General features: G+C 43.4%; 1 protein-coding gene across 1 annotated transcript; it reads right to left on the reverse strand.

Moving 5' to 3' along the window:
• Positions 1-4,746: 4,746 nt before the first annotated feature.
• On the reverse strand, positions 4,747-23,629 carry tsr1 (TSR1 ribosome maturation factor). Its single transcript, XM_047390777.1, has 15 exons — positions 23,473-23,629; positions 21,298-21,401; positions 20,988-21,216; positions 17,134-17,268; positions 16,569-17,017; positions 15,699-15,843; positions 14,483-14,652; positions 7,477-7,691; positions 7,214-7,373; positions 7,017-7,127; positions 6,803-6,935; positions 5,551-5,667; positions 5,262-5,402; positions 5,097-5,171; positions 4,747-5,013 (listed from the first exon to the last, which is right to left on the reverse strand). The coding sequence occupies exons 1-15, from the start codon at positions 23,597-23,599 to the stop codon at positions 4,835-4,837; spliced, it is 2,490 nt and encodes an 829-aa protein (XP_047246733.1). The 5' UTR covers positions 23,600-23,629; the 3' UTR covers positions 4,747-4,834.

Below are 23,629 nucleotides of genomic sequence, written 5' to 3' on the forward strand. Positions count from 1 at the left end.
TAGTTTAGCCAACACCTTTTCTCACCCCTGCCAGCTTTAAAATGAAAGTAATCTTTTGATTTACCAGCATGTTTCTTCTGAACAAAATCAATATTGAGGTTTTGGATCAGGGAGTCAGAATCCATACTTAAATCTGATTAAAGAATCTGTGTAGGGAACTAAAGATTAGGGTGATGGCAAGGAGACCTCAAAACTTCAAAGACTTTGAGCTCATTACCTAAGATAAACGGTTAGCGCACCAGTGGGAACAGGCAGAAAGGCTTTATTGCTGTACTGCCAATAGAAAATTTGCCACTGATTATTGAGAAGGCCATAAATAATTTTTGACATGCCATTTAAAAAATAAATTTAAATAGAGGCAGAGAAATAGTAATGTTTTTTAGAAACTGATACTCTTTTTACATTGTTTTCTGACCTTCTCAGAAATGTCTGTCTCATTTATTTCATGGCTATGAATACCCTTGGTCTTAACTATATCTTTTAAATGGTTATCCATTGGAGTGACCTAAAAACAAACACAAAAAACAACAAAAACAGATTTGTAAATGAGTTTCAGATATTCTGTCAAACTGATACTTGTCTGAAGCTAATTGACAAATTCATCTTTTCATTAAAAACAGATCAATTCTGATGAAAACTACTCTTCTCTTCTTAACAAGAGGCTGTTGGGAAAGAGACTGTTAGTCTGTTCAGAGTCAGAAAGCCATGCTTTGTTGTATGCCATAAACAGCACATCACTGATTGCGTAGTTCAGCTTCATCTGCGTCTCTACCCCTTAGTCAGTGGTCCTATAGACTTGTGCTCTCCTGAACGTACCATGGCAACTGGATACTGCAGCCCTTCGTGCACTTAGATATTCTCTTTCATTAAAGTTTAAAAAGTTGTAAAATGTGCTTAAGGGAAAACACTTCCAGTGGTAAAAATAAAAAAACATGGTAGCTCGTCTAAAGTTGCAAAACTGCAAATACAGATTGGGGACAAGCCTTTCGATGAGAATTGGGTTCAGTTTTATAAATCACAGAGCTATTTCTTTGTAAGGCATGGAAGGTCAGTGACAATTTTTGAACTTGTGATTCAGGGTATGGTCATTGTGTCATTGTACAATGAAGTAGTTCACCCAGATATACTTTGCTGAAATTTATTGAGCTGTTTCCTTCAGAAGAATCGTTGACCTTTTCATTTAATTGTTGTCCTATCTGCATAAACATACTGAAACCTATTTTATCTGTAACTTAGATATTCCATTGATAAATGTTTTCCTTGGAAGACATAAAATGCAAAAGCTGCGGCACATAAAGTACTATTAATGCAATTTTTCCTGGAATTAACTCCAGTAACAGTTTACTATTCAACGAGGACAGAAAGAGAAGCGACATGTTGTCACATGGTTGTGAAATGCTTCTGCAGAGGGATCATCCTTTTAAATTTGTGATCTTATCGGCGACATTCTAAGTGTTTTGCATTGACCTGTGGCTTTGGTAGTAGTTTGGGTCTTGCTCGTCCATATTGCCCTGGAGTCCTGAAATGGTTAGGGTTTGAGACCCCCTCTCCCCACCCTCCTCAAGTGTTTTATGGGCTGTGTGCTGTGGTGCTGTGACCTCTCTCTCACCCTGGTGCCACCCAGCCCGTGCAGGATTCAGGCACTAAGAGCTCCTGCCAAAACCCTAGCACGCCACATCTGCAATCCATAAACGCTAGCCACTCTCACTCCTCTGCTCCCTCGCCCACACTGCCTCAGACTCTCACACTCATCCGCTTCACTCTTGTCTCTTTTTGTCACCCACTAATGTTTTATTTTAATTTCCCAATTTTACATATCCCCCTTTTTATTATTTTTCAATCCTTTTTACACTGTACAGCCCTTATCTCTCACTCCATCCCTGCCCCCTCCTTTTTTCTCTCTCTCTCTCCTTCCGTCTCTTTATCCACATCCAACGGAAAAACCTCTCACCCATTATATCTCTGGTGAGAGCCAACTTGAGTGTGGTGGCAGTGATCTGGGAACCGCAAGACATTCCTGATCCCAGCAGCACTAAGTCACCAGCATTCGTGTCCTTTGACGAGAGCGTGTGCCAAACGCACACTTCACTTATAGGCTGGAGTCAGTCTTACCACGTCGCTGTTGGTAAAGCAGCTCAGTGTTTATCTGTTTTAAATTAATAGTGTGAAAGATAATGTCAAACTCAACCCAGACCCATTTTGTAGTCGCTTTAACTCATAGGGACCCTCAACTCTACTCCCCTCACCCTAAACTACCAACCAGCAGAGAACACTGTTTTCTTCAGTCTTTAAAAGATTCATTTAACTGCTTTTAATATATACTTCTAGTTTGCCCCTCTATAGCCCACTTCTTTTATCTTTTTTTCTTCTTCCACCTTTCCCAACTATAATTCAATAATAAAAACGAACAAAGTCCTCACCTTTTGATTTCCCAGACATATTGGCATGCCTCTGCGGTTCAGTCCCGATTCAGTGTATGGATGAATCATGTAGCAGCAGACGTGTGAGGGTTCAGCTTTTTTATGATAAATACTGCATGTCATAAATCTGTTTTCCTACGCAAGAAAGTACGGGCCAGGGAAAGACACAAAACTGGAAAGCGCTTCGGTATTAGTTTCAAAACAACAAAGAGGTCATGATCTGAGTGTGAGTGTGTGTTGACTGGATCTAAAAAGAGGGTTATGGGTCAGGGCAAGACCACCGTGGAGACAGAAAGAGTTGAGACAAAGTTCGATCAGAACAATTAAAGACGTCAACATTTCAGTTCTGAGGATGTGGTGTACAATGCCTTGCAAACCTATCTATGCATCTTTTTCACTTTTTCACATTAAAATACCAAACATCTATGGAGTTTAATCAGATATTTTGTTACAAATCAACACACAGTAACACACGATTTCGAGGAAGAGAGAGGGTAATGGAAAGTGATTTTAAAAATGCTTCCAAATAAAAATCTGAAACGTTTGGAATTTGTTAGTATTCAGACCCCTTTATTCTGATACCGTTACATTAAATCCAATGCAACCAATTGCATTCAAAACTCACCCATTTAGTAAATTCAATTTGTTTTTGAAGGCCTCAGAGGTTTGAACAGTAAACCGAAAGCATCATGAAGACCAAGAAACACAGCAGGCGTACATTGTGGAGACGTTTAAAGCAGGGTTAGAAGACAATATTGAAGGCTTTAAACAGCTCATGAAGCACTGTTTCGTCCAACATCTGAAAATGGAAAGAGTATAGTACAACTGCAAATGTATCAAGAACTGATCATCCACCTAAAATGACAGGCCAGGCAAGGTGAGCAGTGATTAGGAAGCAGCCAAACGTTTGCTAAAAGTCATGTAGGAAGCAGATCTATGTGCCCCAAAGTGCTTCAGTCAAGTAAGATCTAAATATAACGTTTGACCTACATTCAAAATACTTTGTGGGGAGGAGAGCTGACATTGCAGATTACCCTGAGCCCACCATCGCCAGAGTGAAACATGGTGGTGGCAGCATCATACTGTGGGGATGTTTTCCTTTAAAAAGGACAGGGAAGTTGGTCAGAGGTGAAGATGGATGGAGCTACTGGAAAGCTGTTAGTTGGTGTAAAAGACTTACTCAGCCTTACCAAGTCTTACTCAGCTACAGTGGAAAGGTTTGGATATTCAAATGTTCATGTGTTTAAATGGCCTAATTCAAGTCCTAACCTAAATTCAATTGGGAATCTGTGGCAAAATTTACAAATTGATGTTCACAGATGTTTTCCAGCCAGCCTGAAAGAGCTTAGGCTATTTTGTAATGAAAAACAGACATAAATGTTGGTCTTAAATGTTGGTCTCTAGATATGAAAAGCTAGTACAGACCTATCCTAAAAGATCTGTAGCTGTAACTGCATCAATGGTTCTAGAAAATCTGTTTTTTATTGGTTTTGGGAAAACAAGTGTCATTTTTTCTACTTCACAGATATGCAGTACTTTTTAATCATATAATATCCAATTAAATTCACTGAAGTTGGTTTTAACATGACAAAATGTGAAAAAGTTGCTGTAGGCACTGTTTGGAAAGCCATCATGTTTCCATTCTTTTTTTCCCTGCCTTTCTACTGACATAATGTTGGCACTGCCACGTATTTGAAACATCTTAAATGTCTAATATTGTACTTTCCACAATTGTAGTTTTCTCCATTAGACTCATTCTGAAACTAGTGATTATTTTCACCCTGATAGCCTCTTTCATTTCCTTTTTTTTTATTTTTGGACCAAAATCCAGCATGGCTGTGATAAAAGATAAATAAATAAAACCTGACAGCTGCTATTTGCTATATCAATGAAACATAATTCATTGATAGATTGCAGACAAGAATTTGTATTTTGAGTACAACTTGGGAGTTCTTGTTCCATGGTTGCACTTCCTCAAATATCACATCATCTATATAATTATTTTGTCCTTGTTGCATTTTAATTCGACTGCAGGCATTTGGCCACACACGCCTGACTTCAAAGAGGGAAAAGTATGTGATGGATGACTAAATGTTTGAATTGTTACAAGTTGGCAGCAGGTCTAGCATTTGTTTAATCATTAAGTGCTAATAGCACACTGCTATTGCTTAGTACAAGTCTTCACTCAAATTTGTTTGACCTATATTAAGAAAAAGTTGATTTTAAAAGTAAAAACGTAACTTATGAAAACTTATTCATGACTGCCATCTAGTGGCACAAATAAATTTAGCACCAAGTTAAAGGCATCAAAGGACTAAACAGAAACTTTGCAAGATACTTAGTTTATTTAATAAGTTTTTACTTTTTTAACATTTCATAATCATCCGTCTCTCGTAAGCAGGTTTATTCTTCTTCTACTCCATGTCCAAGTCATCCATTTCAACAGTAACCTCTTTCTTGAACCAAGGTAATTGTGGGGGCACATACGGGTCATACGTCCAGCGAGGATACACTCTCTTGTACAAATTCATTAGGACGGTGTCTTGGGAGCGAAGCTGATTATCAAATACGCACTTCATGTGACCATGAGTTCCTGAAAGAATTAAAGCAAAGTATTTAGAAGTCACATTGGGAAGGGGCCTTCAGAAAACAAGATGCGTTTGGCAGTTTTCTCACCTAAAGCCTCCTTAATGTGGCCTCTCCTGCCCCATTTTGTCCGCAGCTCTACTGGTTTAAACCACATGATGTCCTCTGTTGCAGAAACAAAGAAAAAAAGCAATAACCTCAAGTAAATGTTTCTGCAGACAGTCTAAGGAAAAGATTTTTAGGCCCTCCTCTCACCTCTGTTAAAGAACATGTACCGTACAACAGCCGAACGCCTGTTGATTTTGAACGGGTGTCCACTCAGCACGATCCTCTTCAGGACGACCCGCTGAGGGTTGCAACTGAGCAGACTCCCTGTAGCCACCAGATCCTGGACGCCTGCAAAAGACGCAGAAAAAAGAACAAAAACTCAGAACTTGATTGGGGGCATGATTTAATAAAATGACCTGAGAGGAATTAACCTGAGGAGGTGAATTCCAACAAAATACAGGATTTACTTTTATAAAAGGGAGAGTGATCATATTACCGTCGTTTCTTTCTTTAAAGAGCAGCACTCCTGTAGGGGGGAAGGTGATGGGGGCATACACTGACACCACAGTAGGGGCATCCGGCCTGAGGAAGCGCTCCATCTTATGCTTGTCAGCTGAAGAGCAGCAAATGACTTTTATTATGCATTTGCTGTTATAAATGCACACAGAAAGGTAACACATGTATAGGGCCTTGCAAAAGTATGTAACTGTACAACCACAAACTTCAATGCATTTTCTATTTTATGTGACCAACCAAAGAAGCATGTAAAAGGAAAATGGTGCATGATTTGCATTTTTTTTTTTTTTACAAATAAAATCTAAAACGTGTTGTGTGTCATTGAATTCAGACCCCTTTACTCTGATACCCCCAAGTAAAACCCAGTGTAACCAACTACCTTCTGGAGTCATTTTATTAGTAACAAGTCCATTTGCGTATTTAATTTTAGCATAAATACAAATGTTCTGTCAAGACTCAGAAGTTTAGACAGGTTAAGGATGAAGTTGTGGTGATGTTTAAAGCAGGTTTAGGTTACAAAACAACATTTCAAGCTTTGATCTGCCCATGGGTGCACTGACCAATCCATCAGCTGAAAGAGCATCGCACAACTGCAAAGCAACCAACATATAACCATCCACCTAATCTGACAGGCTGGGCAAGGACAGCATTAATAGGAGAAGCAACCAGTAAGGGAATGACACCTCTGGTGGAGCTGCAGACCTCCACAGCTCAGGTGTGATAAAAAAAAAATAAATGTAAGTAAAAATATAAGCTAACTGCTAAGTGCGGGAAGACTAGAAAAAATATTCTGAATGTTGTTAATTAATTGGTAAACATAGTGTTGGCATATTAAAATTCTGTAATATTTCTGATGTTATTTTCTGGCACTCTTTAGGTTTTGATTGTGAATTTGAGTTAATTAATCTTGAATACTGCAGCACTGCACCGTGACTGGTTTAAATCAAACAATCATGTTTGAGGATGTCCCAGTCAAAGTTCAGACCTAAATTTAATTAAGAATCCGTGACAAGATTTAAAAACTGATGTTTAATCTGACTGAACTTGAGTCATTTTGCAAAGCTGGCAGAGATATACCCCAAAATATAGCAAAAGGATTTTTAACAAAGCATGTTTTACTTTTTGTTGCTTTTTCACATAAAATCCCAATAAAACACATTAAGAATTGATGTTGTAATGCAACAACTTTTGAAGGGCACTTTTTTTTTCTGCTTAATTATTAAATATTTTACCTGTAGTATGCTGAGAGAATATAGGAGAGGCCCGAAACCTTCGAAATCCACAGTGAAACACCAGTTCCTCCTTGGATTTGATTGGCTCCGTGTTGCTGGGGTGTCTTTGCACCAAGAGATGCATCACTGACATCTGTTCAAAGTTAAAAATAATGAGTCCATCAATAAGCATGCTGTTAAAGCGATGCAAACAGAGACATTGGGATGCCAATACCTTCTGCTCGTGTGGCAACAGAGACACCAGCACCAGGGGCTTGCCAGACTGGACGCTCGCCATCACAGAGAAAGGAACATCAATGATGTGCAGTGTGACGTACCAGCCGTCCTGAAAATGAACACGTAGCACAGTCAGAAAGGAAATTTTCAACAAACATTTGTTTTGCAGGTAAAGATAGCTGCTGTTTTTTATACCATGGCTCCATCCTCATCGGCTGCGGCCTCTGCCAGGATTCTACGGCGAGTGCGTTCAAAACTCTGGAATTGGAATATACGTGAATAATCAAGAGGCAGGTTCTCCATGGGGTCCCATGGTGAGGAGCGGAAACTTTTCAGGCCTCTGAAACGCTGGAATCTGTGTGATGATTCAAATGGAAGTAAGTAAATATAAACGAACATTTTCTCATGTAATGTTATTTAAAAAAGGTACATCTTGTCCTACAAAAAAGGTCACTGACCTGATCCTTGCTGGAGTATCTAGGGGCGTGTCCACCTCATCAGGAAACATCTCATGGGATCGAGCCTCCCAGTAGCGTTTCAGGCCCTCTTCTTCTGCTGCTTCATCCACGTTGTCATCGTACCGCTGATCTGCTCCAGCTCTCTCTGTGGAGCACATCTCCTCTTCCTCCTCTACATCATCCTCCTCCTCTGAAGCATAATGGGAACCGGCCTCCTGGACAAGAAGGACACAGAGCACATCAGACCACAGTGCCAAAGAACAGCTGAAAGAAGAATGACATTAGAAGTTTCCTGCTATCCTTTCCTGTTTATTAAAACTATAAAAATGAGGCTGGCAACAGTTTTTTTCACAGCATAAACAAATATTCTCGAGCCTAAATTCCACCCTTCAAATCAGCTGAAGGGGTTTATGACACAAACATAACAGAGTAAATTGTAAATCATGATGTAGATCAGAAGCACGCCATCAAAATGTGTTGCTCTTTAATTAAATATGAAATCAGCTAATGATGTGAAATTTGTTAACACATTAAAAAAATCAACAGAACCCAGACCCTGACCAAACTAATGGAAACCCCAAAATCGGATCTTGTTTGATCCACAGCGGCATTACCAGCTGACAACAACTTTCACTGAGGAAGTTGTTACTGAGGGAAGAGAATTTAAAGTTTGTCATTTCCAGAATTGGTGAGATGTTAAAAAATTTTGATGAAGCAGAAAAGGTGTAAGAAGCAAATTAAACAAAACTGTATTTTCTATAGAAGCATGATGCTACAACAGGGTGGCCTTCTGCAGATAACAGGAAGGATGGATGGAGTACACTAAATTTGCTTTGTTTTAACCATCAGAGTTTAACCTCTGTTCGCTTTGGAACATGTTGTAAATGTTTGCAGCCGCTTGGAAATCTCCACAAATCTGATCTTCATACAGCAGCAACAGTGGCATGGAGAAAACCCATTTGCCGGGAGCCATGTAAGGACACAGCAAACAGGTGAAAAAAGGTGCTCTGGTCAGATGAGACTAAAATATAACATTGGCTTACATGCAGAAAGCTAGGTGTGGCCACCACACTCACTACACTCTGAACATACCATCCACACATTGAAACATGGTGGTGGCAGTATCATGTCATAGGGACAGTTTTCTTTAGCAGGACCAGGGAAACTGATCAGAACTAATGAGAAGATGGATGGTGTTATATACAGGGCAATCCTGGAACCAAACCTGTTAAAGTTTGCAAAAGACAGGATCAGAGGTTCACCCTCCAGTAGTACAATACCCCTAAACATGCAGGCTGAGCTCCCAGGGAATGGTTTAGGTCAAGGCATATTTCTGTTTGTTGAAGTCCAGACTCCAATTCAAGACTTGAAAATGTAGGTTCACAGAATGTCTCCATCCACTCTGAGTGAACGTGAACTCTTTTACCAAAGAAAAACAGGCAGTAGTTTCAGTCTCTGGATCTGCAATTCTTTCTAACTTGCAAGTCCTGCTAAAGGTGATTGTCCAAAGTTTATTCACAGGAGGGTTTTATACCAAGGCATGCTGGATGTTTCAGATTTTTATTTGTAAAAATATTTGAAGACCATATATCAGTTTCCTTCCACCTTGCACTAATTTGTGTCAATCCATCACTTTACATCCCAATAGAATATATTGAGGCTTGTTGTGAAGAACTTGAAAATAGAATTGATACTTTTGCAAGTGTGGTTTCCTTAACTGTATCTTCAATATTTACCAAGCAAGCATTCTGTGAGCGCAAGTGCATTCAGACAGATTCTAAGTATAGAAACTGGGATTGTTTTATTGCCAAGACCAACTGAGTGGTAATAAACAAACTGTGTTTGTTTACTCAGAAATGTTCTTTCTGCGGCAGTGTTTCCTGAAGTCTGTGTTGATGTGTTGGAGGTTCTCAACACATGGAGCAGACAGAGAATTTTTTGACATATGAATGTCAAAAATGTCATCTCAAACTTTAAAGCCCTGACGTGTTTCCGCCTTCCTCAAGGAGTTTATTTTCATCATTTTAGAAAGTCTGCATCTGTATTTGCAAACATGATGGGACAAGGACTGTCTCAGACTTAAACCAGTGGAATTGCTGCTTTGCATACAGTTAAAATGGAGGACTTTGCCAAGGATGCAAAGTATGGACAGGGCAGGACATCCTCCCTTATCGCAACATCTACAGATCCAACTTCCTGCTGTAATACATGTGGGAGGAATGAATCATCAAAGGGGCCATGGTACACAGGGGTCGCTCCGATGGCAAATTACAGGAGAAGTCAGACACATGAGCAGAAAACACACAGCATGGGGTTGATTCATAACCTCTCCAACATCCTTGCTGCAGTAATAATAATCACTATCATTTGAAGTGCCCCTTCGCCTATTGTTACCCTCTATGATATACATATTCCTGCTCGCTGACCTCGACATCAAATGGACGCTATTAACAATTACAGATCGTAATGAACCCTTTTCATAAGGCCAGTTTCCCCAACTTCTTTTCAAGCAGTTCTGGAAACAAATAAATGGTTGACCCCTCCCTATGTCCAGACAGGAAGTTCTGTTCACAAGACAGGAAGACAGGAGGCTTCTCTCGGGACTCTGGCTGCAAACCCTATTGTTGTGGTGTGGTGAGCAGCCTGGCACTGCAGGCTAGAGACAGACACAGAAAACAAACAGTGCCTCCCAGCAGAGATGTGCACTATCCATGGGTCACGTATGCACTGCTCTCGGCCTGGAAGTGTGGTTGCTTTGTGGCTTTGGCACAGTTTACTGTCCTGATCACTATCAAAATCATGGCGGTGTCTGGAGTGCCTTTTAAAGCATTCATACCACTTTTTCACAATATGTCATTTTACAAACTTACAAACACAAATGTGTCTTGTGTTTAACTTGTATATCCATTTGCAGGAGTTTTCCTCATCCATGGCATAGCTTGTTTTGTGACCATGGCAACCAATCTTAGGGCTGGCTCATTTGCATGTCTCTGGTAGTCTAAATTGTGCCCTCTTGGCACCTGTTTGTGAATAGGAAACTTCAAATCTTACAGGGCCTTGCAAAAGGCCTTGCAAAAGGCCCTGTAAGGCCCTTTTTGTCAAGACCACAAATTTTTATGTAATTTGCTGGAATCATATATGATAAACCGGACACTAAGTAGTGAATAATTGCTAAGAAGAAGGAAAATGACACATGGGTTTGGTTTTTTAATATTTAACAAATAATAAATCAAAGGTGTGGCATGTATTTGTATTGTGCACAACTAATAGTTTCCCTGTCAACAGATTCCCCCGCCTGAGCTGTGAATCTCTGCAGCACCCCTAGATATACTACGGGCCTAATTGGCTGCTTGAATAATGTTATGATCGCATAGCTTAAACAAAGAGTTTAGACAAACAACCATGCCTTCATGTTTGCTGTAGTGTGGTTCTTTTCGAGCGATGGATTGAACAGTGCTCCCACAACTTTACCCCCATCATAGTAAAGGTGGCTGAATACAAATAGAAGCCACACTACCAATTTTTATGAGAGAAAACTTCGAAAACCATGTATCCTTTTACGTCAGCATCATAATTATATCTGACTTTGTCACTCTCACTTTAAAACTAAATAAGATACATTGTAGTTTCTGTTTGGGATTTAACAAAATGTAAAAAAAAAAAAAGAAAGCTAAAGGGGAATAAATATAAGGCATATGCATACAGGGGTTGGACAATGAAACTGAAACACCTGTCATTTTAGTATGGGAGGTTTCATGGCTAAATTGGACCAGACTGGTAGCCAGTCTTCATTGATTGCACATTGCACCAGTAAGAGCAGAGTGTGAAGGTTCAATTAGCAGGGTAAGAGCACAGTTTTGCTCAAAACATTGAAGCCCCAAAGAAGCGTACCACCCAGACTGTTGCATGCCCAGAGTGAAGCATGGGGGTGGATCAGTGATGGTTTCAGAATCAGAATCAGCTTTATTGCCAAGTTCGTACATACAAACAAGGAATTTGACTCCGGTATACTTTGCTCTTTGGTTTTGTTTTTGCATTACAGAATATACATATTTACAATGTACAATATACACATATATAAAAAAAAAGGTGCATTTGCAACATATGTATGCTGTTGTTTGGTACTCTATTGAATGTTCAACAGAGAAACAGCCTGGGGGAAGAAACTGTCTCAGTGGCGGCTGGTTTTAGCGAACAGTGCTCTGTAGCGGCAGCCTGAAGGTAAAACTCTACACAGTTTATGTGCAGGGTGTGTGGGGTCTGCAGAGATTTTAGCAGTTCTTTTCCTGACCCTAGACCTGTATAAGTCCTGGATGGAGGGAAGGTCAGCCCTGATTATTCGTTGCAGTCTGGATCTGTTCTGTTTTGTGGATGAGCCAAACCACACTGAGATGGATGAAGACAGGACAGACTGAATGATGGCAGTGTAGAAGATGACCAGCAGCTCCTGTGGAAGGTTAAACTTCTTGAGTTGCCTCAGGAAGTACAGTCTCTGCTGGGCCTTCTTTCGAACAGTGTCTATGTGTGAAGACCATCTCAGGTCCTCAGAGATGGTGGTTCCTAAGAACCTGAAGTGGTCCACGGCCGATACAGTGTTGTTGAGGATGGTGAGGGGGGTGTATGGGGGTGGTGTTCTCCGAAAGTCCACCACCATTTCCACAGTCTTGAGTGGGTTCAGTTCAAGGTAGTTCTGACTACACCAGTCTACCAGCCGATACACCTGCTGTCTGTATGCAGACTCATCACCGTCCTGGATCAGTCCAATGACAGTGGTGTCGTCTGCAAACTTCAGGAGTTTCACGGACGAGTCCGATGAGGTCATTTGTGTACAGAGAGAAGAGGAGTGGGGATAGAACACACCCCTGGGGGGCACCAGTACTTATTGATCTGGATCGGGAGAAGATGCTCCCCAGTCTCACCTGCTGCTGTCGGTCTGTCAGGAAGCTGTTGATCCACTGACAGGTGGAGGCTGGGACGTTGAGCTGTGTGAGCTTCTGGTGGAGGATGTCTGGTATGATAGTGTTGAAGGCCGAGCTGAAGTCTACAAACAGGATCCTGGCGTACGTCCCTGGGTGGTCGAGGTGTTGCAGGATGAAGTGTAGACCTAAGTTAACAGCATCATCTGCCAACCTGTTTGCTCGGTAAGCAAACTGCAGGGGGTCTTGGTTTGCACACACATGTCCTCATAGAAACTGATGTATGATGTCACCACATCAGTTAGTTGGTTTAGGTCAGTGGCTGAGGTTTCAAAAACAGTCCAGTCTGTGCATTCAAAGCAGGCCTGTAGCATCTGCTTTGATTCCTCAGTCCACTTCTTAACAGTGTGAACCGTGGGTTTGGAAGCTCTTAGTCTCTGTCTGTAGGTTGGGATGAGGTGGATTACAGAATGATCCGAAAAACCAAGAGCAGCCCTGGTAACAGCATGATATGAGTCCTTTAAAGCTGTGTAACAATGGTCCAGTGTGTTTTTGTCTCTGGTGGGACACTTAATATGCTGTCTGTATTTGGGGAGTTCATTTGAGAGGTTTGCTCTGTTAAAATCTCCCAGTATTATGATGAAAGAGTCCGTGTATTTTTTCTCCAGGTCTGTAATCAGTTCAGCAAGATGTTTTTCCGAGGCAGAAGTGCAGCCATGCGGTGGAATATATGAGCTAATTATTATAAACGAGGAAAACTCTCTCGGTGAATAAAACGGTTTACAGATTATGGAAAATGACTCCAGATCCGGACTACATGTTTTTCCCAGCACTTTTACGTCTCTGCACCAACTTTCATTTATATAAAAGCAGATTCCGCCTCCTCGCTTCTTCCCCGATAGCTCCGCGCTGCGATCCGCTCTGAGCAGCTGGAAACCCGGCAACAGCAGTGCGCGGTCCGGGATGTTTCCACTCAGCCATGTCTTGGTGAAGCAGAGAACCGCTGATCCGCGGAGGTCCGTGTTTTTACCGGTGAGAAGAAGCAGCTCGTTCATCTTGTTGCTTAGAGAGCGGACATTTGCCAGGTGGATTGAAGGCAGTGGTGTGCGAAGTCCTCTTTTGCGGAGCTTTACCAGCGCGCCAGCACGCTTTCCCCGCCGACGCTTTCGGCGCAGTATCCCGTATAGAGCCGCAGCTCCACTTGCCAGGAGCTTAGTGAACCTCGGATCAATGAAAGATGGTGAAAAAAATCCCAAGAGAGGACTCTCTGATGTTGAGAAGTTCCTATTGAATGAGACCACAGGATTGTGGCTCAAAAGACATAAAAACACACAAAATACAAAAACAAAGAGAAAGCGAAGCTCCGAGGCTGCCATCTTGCTCACACACACATCTTGCTGCCATATCATGGCATTCCCTTGGTCCAATACTTGTGTTAGATGGGCACATCACTGCCAAGGACTACCAAACCATTCCTGAGGACCATGTGCATCCAATGGTTCAAACATTGTATCCTGAAGGTGGTGCCGTGTATCAGGATGACAATGCACCAATACACACAGCAAGACTGGTGAAAGATTGGTTTGATGAACATGAAAGTGAAGTTGAACATCTCCCATGGCCTGCACAGTCACCAGATCTAAATATTATTGAGCCACTTTGGGGTGTTTTGGAGGAGCGAGTCAGGAAACGTTTTCCTCCACCAGTATCACGTAGTGACCTGGGCACTATCCTGCAAGAAGAATGGCTTAAAATCCCTCTGACCACTGTGCAGGACTTGTATATGTCATTCCCAAGACGAATTGACGCTGTATTGGCCGCAAAAGGAGGCCCTACACCATACTAATAAATTATTGTGGTCTAAAACCAGGTGTTTCAGTTTCATTGTCCAACCCCTGTAACTGCGCTGTTACTAAGACAACAAGGAGCAACAGGAAAAAGCTGACCTAAAAATATGCAACAATAACTATTCAATTATAATAACTAGTGTTTTATCATTCCATTTAAACCTAAATTACTTTATTGGGCAATTTAAAATCTCACGGTCTAAAATTGTAATTTCCGTCATCTTTCCATCTGTAAATGCTTACCTGAGAGTTATTCTCCTCATCCTCTCCATCCATAGCTTCATCCATTAGGTCATCATCATCACTGCTTTCTTCCTCTGTCTCACCATTCTCCTCTTCATCGACGATCCATGTGGCCTGGTAGTCCGATGTTCCCTTTGGAACTTTCATCACATGCTTGATCTTGCTGGCCTCTAAAGAAAGTTAAGAACATCCAGGAGAGTAAAATATTTACCTGCAGATAATACTGAGTGCTTTTATGTATGTGTAGGCACATAAATCACATAAATGTTTTGTAATGCCTGGTTCACACGGCAAGATTTTGAAATGGTCGGTTGATTTTCAAAACCTGAGAGACGCTACACACGTAGATATAACAGGTTTGGGCAAACAAACAGATTTCACTCACAAGCATTCAGATGTCAGACGGGATATCCTGCAAAACCTCTCAAGATCAAACGTGATTTCAGAGTAAATAAACATCACCGACGAGGAAGAAGCAATGGTGATTGTTTATGGATTAATTTTAACAAAGAAAAAACTTTACAAACTGAAAATGCGTTGGTTAAAGGGGTGGAGACAGCGCAAGCAGGGGCTCTACTTGCTGTACTATGATATGAAGGTGAGCTGTTGTGTTTTTTTCTTCTCGGTAAACACCTCACGCTGCTTTGTAATTAGCTACACATCACAATCAACAGGCAGTGTGCTCATTTGTCCTCGGGGAACACCCCACATGCTAGGATATGGGGCCAAGACAATCCAACATGTTGAATATCCCAGATTTGAGGTCAGAGAGATCCCAGCGTCCTCCTGAACAGACTAGATCACACACCGCACAGCAGGAATGTCTCATAAGATTATCTTAAGAGCCATCACGATATTTGGGCATGTCGGAAGGGGAAGATCTGGTCAAAAATCAGCTTGAAAATCCTGCCGTGAACCAGGCATGAGGTTGTGTTTGCTGAATAAAGATGCACATTTGTTTTCATTATACATATTTGAATGTTTTTATGTACAGAACCAGTTTATTTTGAGGATGTGACATAATATCATTATGGAAAACTGAAAATAAAATCTATATTAGCTCTATGTAACTGATTCTAGAAATTTTATATCCATAAGCTTCATTACATAGTAAATCCTCTGTGAAATAAGTGTGGCCTCTGAGGTTCCTTATCCTAATTTCCCCCATTATTGCCTCATCTCAATAGCTCACAGTGTATTGATCATGCTTCCTCACCTTCAGCTTCCAACAGCTCCTGTTCTGTCGGCCAAGTCTGCTCTCCATCCATGGGGTCTACCTCAGCCTCCGCCCGCAGACTCTCCCGGTTGGACAGGTCCGCTTTCATCAACACCCGCACCGGGGCCTCATTTTCATCTCCAACCTGCAGCCAATAAACATGAAGAAATAAACGAGGAAATACGAGCAATTATTAATAACTCCTTCTCCGTGATGTTAGGCAAGACCAGGCACAGGTCTGACTACAGTTATCCAGGTAAACAAAAGCTGTAAAACTCACATCGATTAAAAAAATTCATACCATTCCTCCAGTTTAAACTCTTAAATGAGATTTCTGAAAAGAAAACCTAAGCCTATTCCAGCTGTATTACACATAGAGTAACACAGCAAAGCCACTCCCCACCAGCAAAAATCAATAAAAGTATATTTAGCTTTTTTGTTAAAAATGTCTGTGTAAAAACCATATACCCATAGTATTTTTATTCAAAGTTACAATACTGTGACCATCTTATACCAGCCTATACCTTCCTAAGATAAATGGTTGCAGCATTTAGGCACATTTTTAAATCAACACACATTTATTAACCATGGCTCTGATTTAAGACTTCAAGAATCCCCTTTTATTCATATTATGACTTTAATTCAGCTGTCTAGAATTGCTTAGTTACAAAATTAAAAAAAAGACAAACAATAATAATAAACTGAGGTCCCAAGTAATTATTTTAAAAACTGTTTTATTACCACACCTGCTACATGTATTTTAGGGGATTTTATGCATCTTTAACAGACATGCAAGTTCATGAGGTACATCATCATGTCGGTGGTTTAGAGTTTAGGCAACCTGATAAGTTCGATCAATAAAACACCTACCTGCATCTCAACATCTCTTCCTTTTCCAGGTTTTGTTGGTCTTGTCAGGTTGAGGGGCAGAGGGTCTGGTGGAGCATCGATTTGACTCAGCTGAAAGTCTCCATGCCCACTGATGTGCACCAGTCTGTCAGCATGGAGAGCACGGCCACGGACATACCCAGATACACAGAGGGTTCCCAGGTCAGTCAGCCCACCGCCAGTCCCCTCCACGGGGCTGTTCGCTGTAAAGGTGACGTGCTGAGCCAAAAGATGGGACCGTCTAGAACGGAAACCCAGCTTTCTTTGCCTCTGACTTCCTAGGTGTCTGAGGAGAAGAGTGGCATCTTGATCTGAGTCCAGCGGGAAGAGACGGGTATCCGGGAACCGGACTTCCGTGATCTTTGACAGAGCTTTTCTGAAATCGACCCTCTTCTTCACAGTAATGTCAGAAAAACCTTGACACACCAGAGCTGTATGGGGGAAATTAAGGAGAAATTATAGCTAAAAAAATACATGAGAAAAGAGGTGTATGAAAATAAAAAGTGTGTCAAATCTTCCACACATTGTATCAAAAATATGAACTGACCATGGCTGGGGAGGCCCTGAGCAAAGAGGCAGGAGAGACAATGATCTCCATAATTGTCCCAACCTTCAGCTGAGTCCAGGACAAACAGGAGGCTGTCTGCAACCTTTGCAACATCCAGCAGGGAGTGCATGTCAGCTGTCCAAAGAAACAACAATAAACAGCTTGAGAATGGCAGAAAAAGCTGAACACAAAGACAAAACAGAAACGTTTAGGCAGTTATCACGATATTTAAGCAGAAATTTTGTGTAAAAACCTAAAACGTACTCTTAAAATATGGCAGTTTGTATCATGCACATTTTATTTAATTAAGAAATGATCATAATAACCTTTAAACAACTTAAAAATATAGATACTTTAGATGCACAACTCAGTTTGCCAAAAAATTTAAATGAGTAAATTTTCCTTTAATCAGGCCAAGGGTCAGTTTGGCCTGAACCATTTTAATAATGGATTAATTATTATACGTATTCCATTATTAAAAAAGAAAATCAAATAAAAAATTCCTATTTATTAAAGGCGTTATAACCAAGTACTACCACCATTTTTCAGTTTTATAAAACACATCACCCCTCCTTGAACCGCCACCTTAACGTGGTGGAGGGTTTGAGTGCTCGAATGATCCTAGAGGCTATGTTGTCTGGGGCTTAAATGCCCCTGGTATGGTCTCCCATGGCAAACAGGCTCTAGGTGACAGGTCAGACAAAGAGCGGTTCGAGAATCCCTCATGACGACTACAGAATCGAGGCACGTGACGTCGCCCGGTATGGCGGAGCCGGGGTCCCACCCTGGAGCCAGGCCTGGGGTCGGGACTCGTCGGAGAGCGCCTGGTGGCCGGGTTGCTCCTCGCGGGACCCGGCCGGGCCAAGCCCGAACGAGATACGCGAGACCATCCCCCAGTGGGCCCACCACCTGCAGGGGGAACCGTGAGGGACCGGTGCAAAGAGGATCGGGCAGCAGACGAAGGTGGAGACCTCAGCGGCCCGATCCCCGGATGCTTAGGTTGACTCTAGGGACGTGGAATGTCACCTTGCTGGGGGGGGAAGGAGCCTGAGCTTGTGCGGGAGGTCGAGAGATATTGACTAGAAATAGTCGGGCTCGCCTCCACGCACAGTGTGGGCTCTGGAACCCATCTCCTCGAGAGGGGCTGGACTCTCTTCTACTCTGGAGTGGCCCAGGGGAGAGGCGGGCTTGTTGCCCCCCAGCTCAGCCGTCTCGTGTTGGGGTTTACCCCAGTGGATGAGAGGGTCGCATCCCTGCACCTTCGGGTTGGGGATAGGTCTCTGACTATCATTTCAGCCTACGGGCCGAGTGGTAGTGCGGAGTACCCGGCCTTCTTGGTGTCCCTGTCGGGGGTGCTGGATAGTGCCCCTCTCTGGGGACTCCATTATTCTGTTGGGGGACTTCAACGCCCACGTGGGAAACGACAGTGACACCTGGAGAGGCGTGCTTGGGAGGAATGGCCGCCCCGATCTGAATCCAAGCGGTGTTTTGTTATTGGACTTCTGTGCTAGTCACGGATTGTCCATAATGAACACCATGTTCAAACATAAGGGTGTCCATAAGTGCACTTGGCACCAGGACACCCTAGGCAGGAGGTCGATGATCGACTTTGTTGTCGTATCATCAGACCTTCGGCCGCATGTTTTGGACACTCAGGTGAAGAGAGAGGCTGAGCTGTCCACTGATCACCACCTGGTGGTGAGTTGGATACGCTGGGGGAGGAGAAAGCCGGACAGACTTTGCAGGCCCAAGCGTATAGTGAGGGTCTGCTTGGAACGTCTGGCGGACCCCTTGGCCAGGGATGTATTCAACTCTCACCTCCGGGAGAGCTTTGACCAGATTCCGAGGGATGTTGGAGACATAGAGTCCGAGTGGACCATGTTCTCCGCATCTATTGTCGATGCTGCTGCCCATAGCTGCAGCCGTAAGGTCTGTGCTGCCTGTCGCGGCGACAATCCCCGAACCGGGTGGTGGACACCGGCAGTAAGGGACGCTGTAAAGCTGAAGAAGGAGTCCTATCGGCTGTGGTTGGCTTGTGGGACTCCTGAGGCGGCTGACGGGTACCGTGGGGCCAAGCGTGCCGCGGCCCGGGCAGTGGCAAAAACTCGGACCTGGAAGGAGTTCAGTGAGGCTATGGAGAAGGACTACCGGTTGGCCCCCAAGCAATTCTGGCAAACCGTCCAGCGCCTCAGGAGGGGGAAGCAGTGCTTCCCCAACACTGTTTACAGTGGGGGCGGGGAGCTGTTGACCTCGACTGGGGACATTATCGGCTGGTGGAAGGAGTACTTTGAGGATCTCTTCAATCCTGCCATCACGCATTCCCTGGTGGAAACAGAGGCTGGGGACTCAGGGTTGGACTCTTTCATCACCCAGGCTGGAGTCACCGAGGTGGTTAAAAAGCTCCGCAGTGGCAAGGCTTCAGGGTTGGATGAGATCCGCCCTGAGTACCTCAAGTCTTTGGATGTTGTGGGCCTGTCATGGTTGACACGCTTCTTCAACAATGCGTGGCAGACGGGGACAGTGCCCCTGGACTAGCAGACTGGGGTGGTGGTCCCCCTACATAAGAAGGGTGACCGGAGGGTGTGGTCCAACTACAGGGGGATCACACTCCTCAGCCTCCCTGGTAAGGCCTACGCCAGGTTATTGGAGGGGAGAGTCCGGCTTCAGGAGGAGCAGTGTGGTTTGCGACCCGGCCGTGGGACACTGGACCAGCTCTATACCCTCTACAGGGTACTTGAGGGTTCATGGGAGTTTGCCCAACCGGTCCACATGTGTTTTGTGGACCTGGAGAAAGCATTCGACTGTGTCCCTCGTGATGCCCTGTAGGGGGTGCTCCAGGAGTATGGAATCGGTGGCTCTTTATTAGGGGCCATCCGGTCCCTGTACAAGCGGAGCAGGAGTTTGGTTCGCATTGCCAGCACTAAGTTGGACCTGTTCCCGGTGCACGTTGGACTCCAGCAGGGCTGCCCTTTGTCACCGGTCCAGTTCATAACTTTTATGGACAGGATTTCTAGGCGCAGCCAAGGGCTGGAGGGGGTCTGGTTTGGGGACCAGAGGATTTCGTCTCTTCTTTTTGCAGATGATGTGGTCCTGCTGGCCCCCTCTAGCCAAGACCTACAGCATGCACTGGGGCGGTTCGCAGCTGAGAGTGAAGCTGCTGGGATGAGGATCAGCTCCTCCGAGTCCGAGGCCATGGTTCTCGACCGGAAAAGGGTGGCTTGTCCTCTTCAGGTTGGAGGGGAGTTCCTACCTCAAGTATCCAGGGTCTTGTTCACGAGTGAGGGAAGAATGGAGCGGGAGATCGACAGGCGGATCGGTGCGGCTGCCACAGTAATGGAGGCACTGTGCCGATCCGTTGTGGTGAAGAGAGAACTGAGCCGAAAAGCGAAGCTCTCGATTTACCGGCCGGTCTACGTTCCTACCCTCACCTATGGCCATGAACTTTGGGTCATGACCAAAAGAACGAGATCCTGGATACAAGTGGCTGAAATGAGCTTCCTCTGTAGGGTGGCCGGGCACTCCCTTAGAGATAGGGTGAGGAGCTCGGCCATCCGGGAGGGGCTGGGAGTAGAGCCGCTGCTCCTCCACATCGAGAGGAGCCAGTTGAGGTGGCTCGGGCATCTATACCAGATGCCTCCTTGACGCCTTCCTCGGGAGGTGTTCCAGGCACGTCCCACCGGGAGGAGGCCCAGGGGACGGCCCAGGACACGCTGGAGGGACTATGTCTCTCGGCTGGCCTGGGAACGCCTTGGGATTATATGGGATTTAAAATCATCAACCTACTTCATTCATTTGACCATTTAAAACTGAATTTCCATCTTTAAAAGCACAATTACACATTCAACAAAACATACCTGTGCTCTGGTTGAAAAACGTGAACCTCTGTTTGAAACGAGGCAGAATCAGTCCAAAGCTGTCACGGACACCGCTGATGCATTCCTCTTGGTGCACCACACCCCCGGCGTCTTCTCCCCGTAGCAATTTTGTAACCGCTGCAGCATCCGCATTAGCATGCAGGGACACCACAGCCACCAGGTGAGGGGGACCGTCCCTGCTCCCGAGTCGCCGCTTTTCTGTCAGAACCTACAGCGACAAAACAATAAAAACTTTGCAACACCAGTCCAGAAAATAAAAGCTGTCATTCTTCAGGTGCATGGAAATCACCTGGTCTTTCTTAGTTCTCCGAAGCTGGTTAGCTTTATGTCTTCTGTCCATCTTCTTCAGCTCCTTCCTCTGTTTTTTAGTAAGGGTTGTTACTGGCACTCTGCCTAGGAGGAAATTAAGGACAAGCATGTTAAACCAGCTGAATGTTTTTCAAGATCAGGAAAACAATTAGCAGCCATGGAGAGTATGAAGCTGAAACTTTGCACCCATGTGTAGTCACTGTGCTTTTTCTTCTTAAAATATCAGGAGAAAACAAATGTCGTCTGATCCATACCAGTTCTTTAAATAGGAAAAATGTTGTACAATCTCAAATTTATAACACATGAAATGCTACATCATTTTTCATTGGACAAAAACAAAACGCAGAAGCACTGTGGAAGTTCAACCATTCTTTTATAGATTTGCTGCAGCACAAGTAAGTATGGTTCTGACTACATGTGGACCAAGCTTCAGCTCAGCGAAATGAATAGAATACACTGGCATAAACAGCAATAAACACCCATTACTGTTGATAGATGGCGAGCGCTTCAGGCCAGATGCTCTATCCCACTCATCTACACATTACACTTTGGCCCACATCAAACTCACTCACATCCTTACATATTCCCATTTTTTACTGCTTCGAACACATAACCTCTATGGATAAAATGTTCTCTTGGTGCCTAATATATCCTACCCCCACTAACAGAAGCAACAACGAAGAGAGGATCAGTGTTACTCAATTCACCTCTCAATCCTCATATTATTATACCTGATCATGTATGCAATCAAGACAATTACTGCAATCTCAGAATCAGAATCAGCTTTATTGCCAAGTTTGTACAAACAAACAAGGAATTTGACTCCGGTACACTTTGCTCTTTGGTTTTGTTTTTGCATTACAGAATATACATATTTACAATGTACAATATACACATATATAATAAAAAGGTGCATTTGCAACATCTGTATGCTGTTGTTTGGTACTCTATTGAATGTTCAACACAGAAACAGCCTGGGGGAAGAAACTGTCTCTGTGGCGGCTGGTTCTAGTGAACAGTGCTCTGTAGCGGCGGCCTGAAGGTAAAACTCTAAACAGTTTATGTGCAGGGTGTGTGGGGTCTGCAGAGATTTTAGCAGCTCTTTTCCTGACCCTAGACCTGTATAAGTCCTGGATGGAGGGAAGGTCAGCTCTGATTATTCTCTCTGCAGTCCTGATTATTCGTTGCAGTCTGGACCTGTCCTGTTTTGTGGATGAGCCAAACCACACTGAGATGGATGAAGACAGGACAGACTGAATGATGGCAGTGTAGAAGATGACCAACAGCTCCTGTGGAAGGTTGTACTTCTTGAGTTGCCTCAGGAAGTACAGTCTCTGCATTCCAAATCATGTTTCCTCCACCACTGTGGCTGACAATTGCTTGATGCGGTGTGGAGGATCCAACATTACCAGACATAACATTTTTCTCTATACAAAATATTACCCCTAAACACTGAACGTATTTAGTTGGTTATTACATCTTAAACAACAAACGGAACATTCAATTTCATTCTGCATATCAAAATATATATGAGTTATTTTCAACTTGCATCATGTAATGATTTTGAAACATGTAACTCTTTGAATTTTAGCTGATTTATGACAAAATTAAGTCTTAGGTTCTAGTAACAATTTGAACATGTGAGAGTTTGCATATTTATAAACAATGACGCAAACTTTGATCATGCAATGAAGCCCAGCTGCGCGTCAGAAATATGGTGTGAGTCAGAGAAGCACAATTACAGCCTCTGCTCCAATTCATCCCAAAGGTGTTCAAGAAGGTTCAGGTCAGGACTCTGTGCAGCCCAGTCAAATTTCTCCAACCCAAACTTTATAAACCTGCACCATGGAAGTGATTGGAAAACCGGAATTCATTGATTGGGGTTGTGACCCAATACGTTTAGCAATATAGTGTAACTGATTGTAATTCTTACGCCAAAAACCGCCTGTGGATCAAGTGGAGAACTTTGAACATCCCGAATATACCCAAGATGAGATTCAACACACGATCAGAAAAAACGATGTCATAAATGATCTTACTGAGAAGGTGCTATCCTGTCCTCCAAAACCCCTCAGACTGAAAACACGTGTTGATCAAAGCAACCAAAAATAATCTTAACGATAACTGTAACACTTCGCCACTAAGGATGACTTACCTTTGTTTTCTCTGTCGAGTTCACCTTTCGTCCTGTGTCTGCCATGTTTGTGTCCTTTATTTTTTTGCTTGTAAACGCCGGGTCTGTGGCCTTGTTGTTTTTCCTCATTCGCAGCCATTTTTACCATGTGCGAATGCAAGACAATCTACTTCCGGAT

The sequence above is a fragment of the Girardinichthys multiradiatus genome, chromosome 18, assembly GCF_021462225.1.
Source record: "Girardinichthys multiradiatus isolate DD_20200921_A chromosome 18, DD_fGirMul_XY1, whole genome shotgun sequence".
Taxonomy (NCBI): domain Eukaryota; kingdom Metazoa; phylum Chordata; class Actinopteri; order Cyprinodontiformes; family Goodeidae; genus Girardinichthys; species Girardinichthys multiradiatus.

What these genes read in the sequence shown, in the direction of transcription:
- tsr1 (XM_047390777.1), bottom strand. Translation starts at nt 23,599, where the DNA reads ATGGTAAAAATGGCTGCGAATGAGGAAAAACAACAAGGCCACAGACCC. An exon ending in TCAGGGCCTCCCCAGCCATG is followed by an intron (nt 17,018 to 17,133) that starts GTCAGTTCATAT and finishes TCCCCCATACAG; the next exon opens with CTCTGGTGTGTCAAGGTTTT. An exon ending in GAAGAGATGTTGAGATGCAG is followed by an intron (nt 15,844 to 16,568) that starts GTAGGTGTTTTA and finishes TATTGGCTGCAG; the next exon opens with GTTGGAGATGAAAATGAGGC.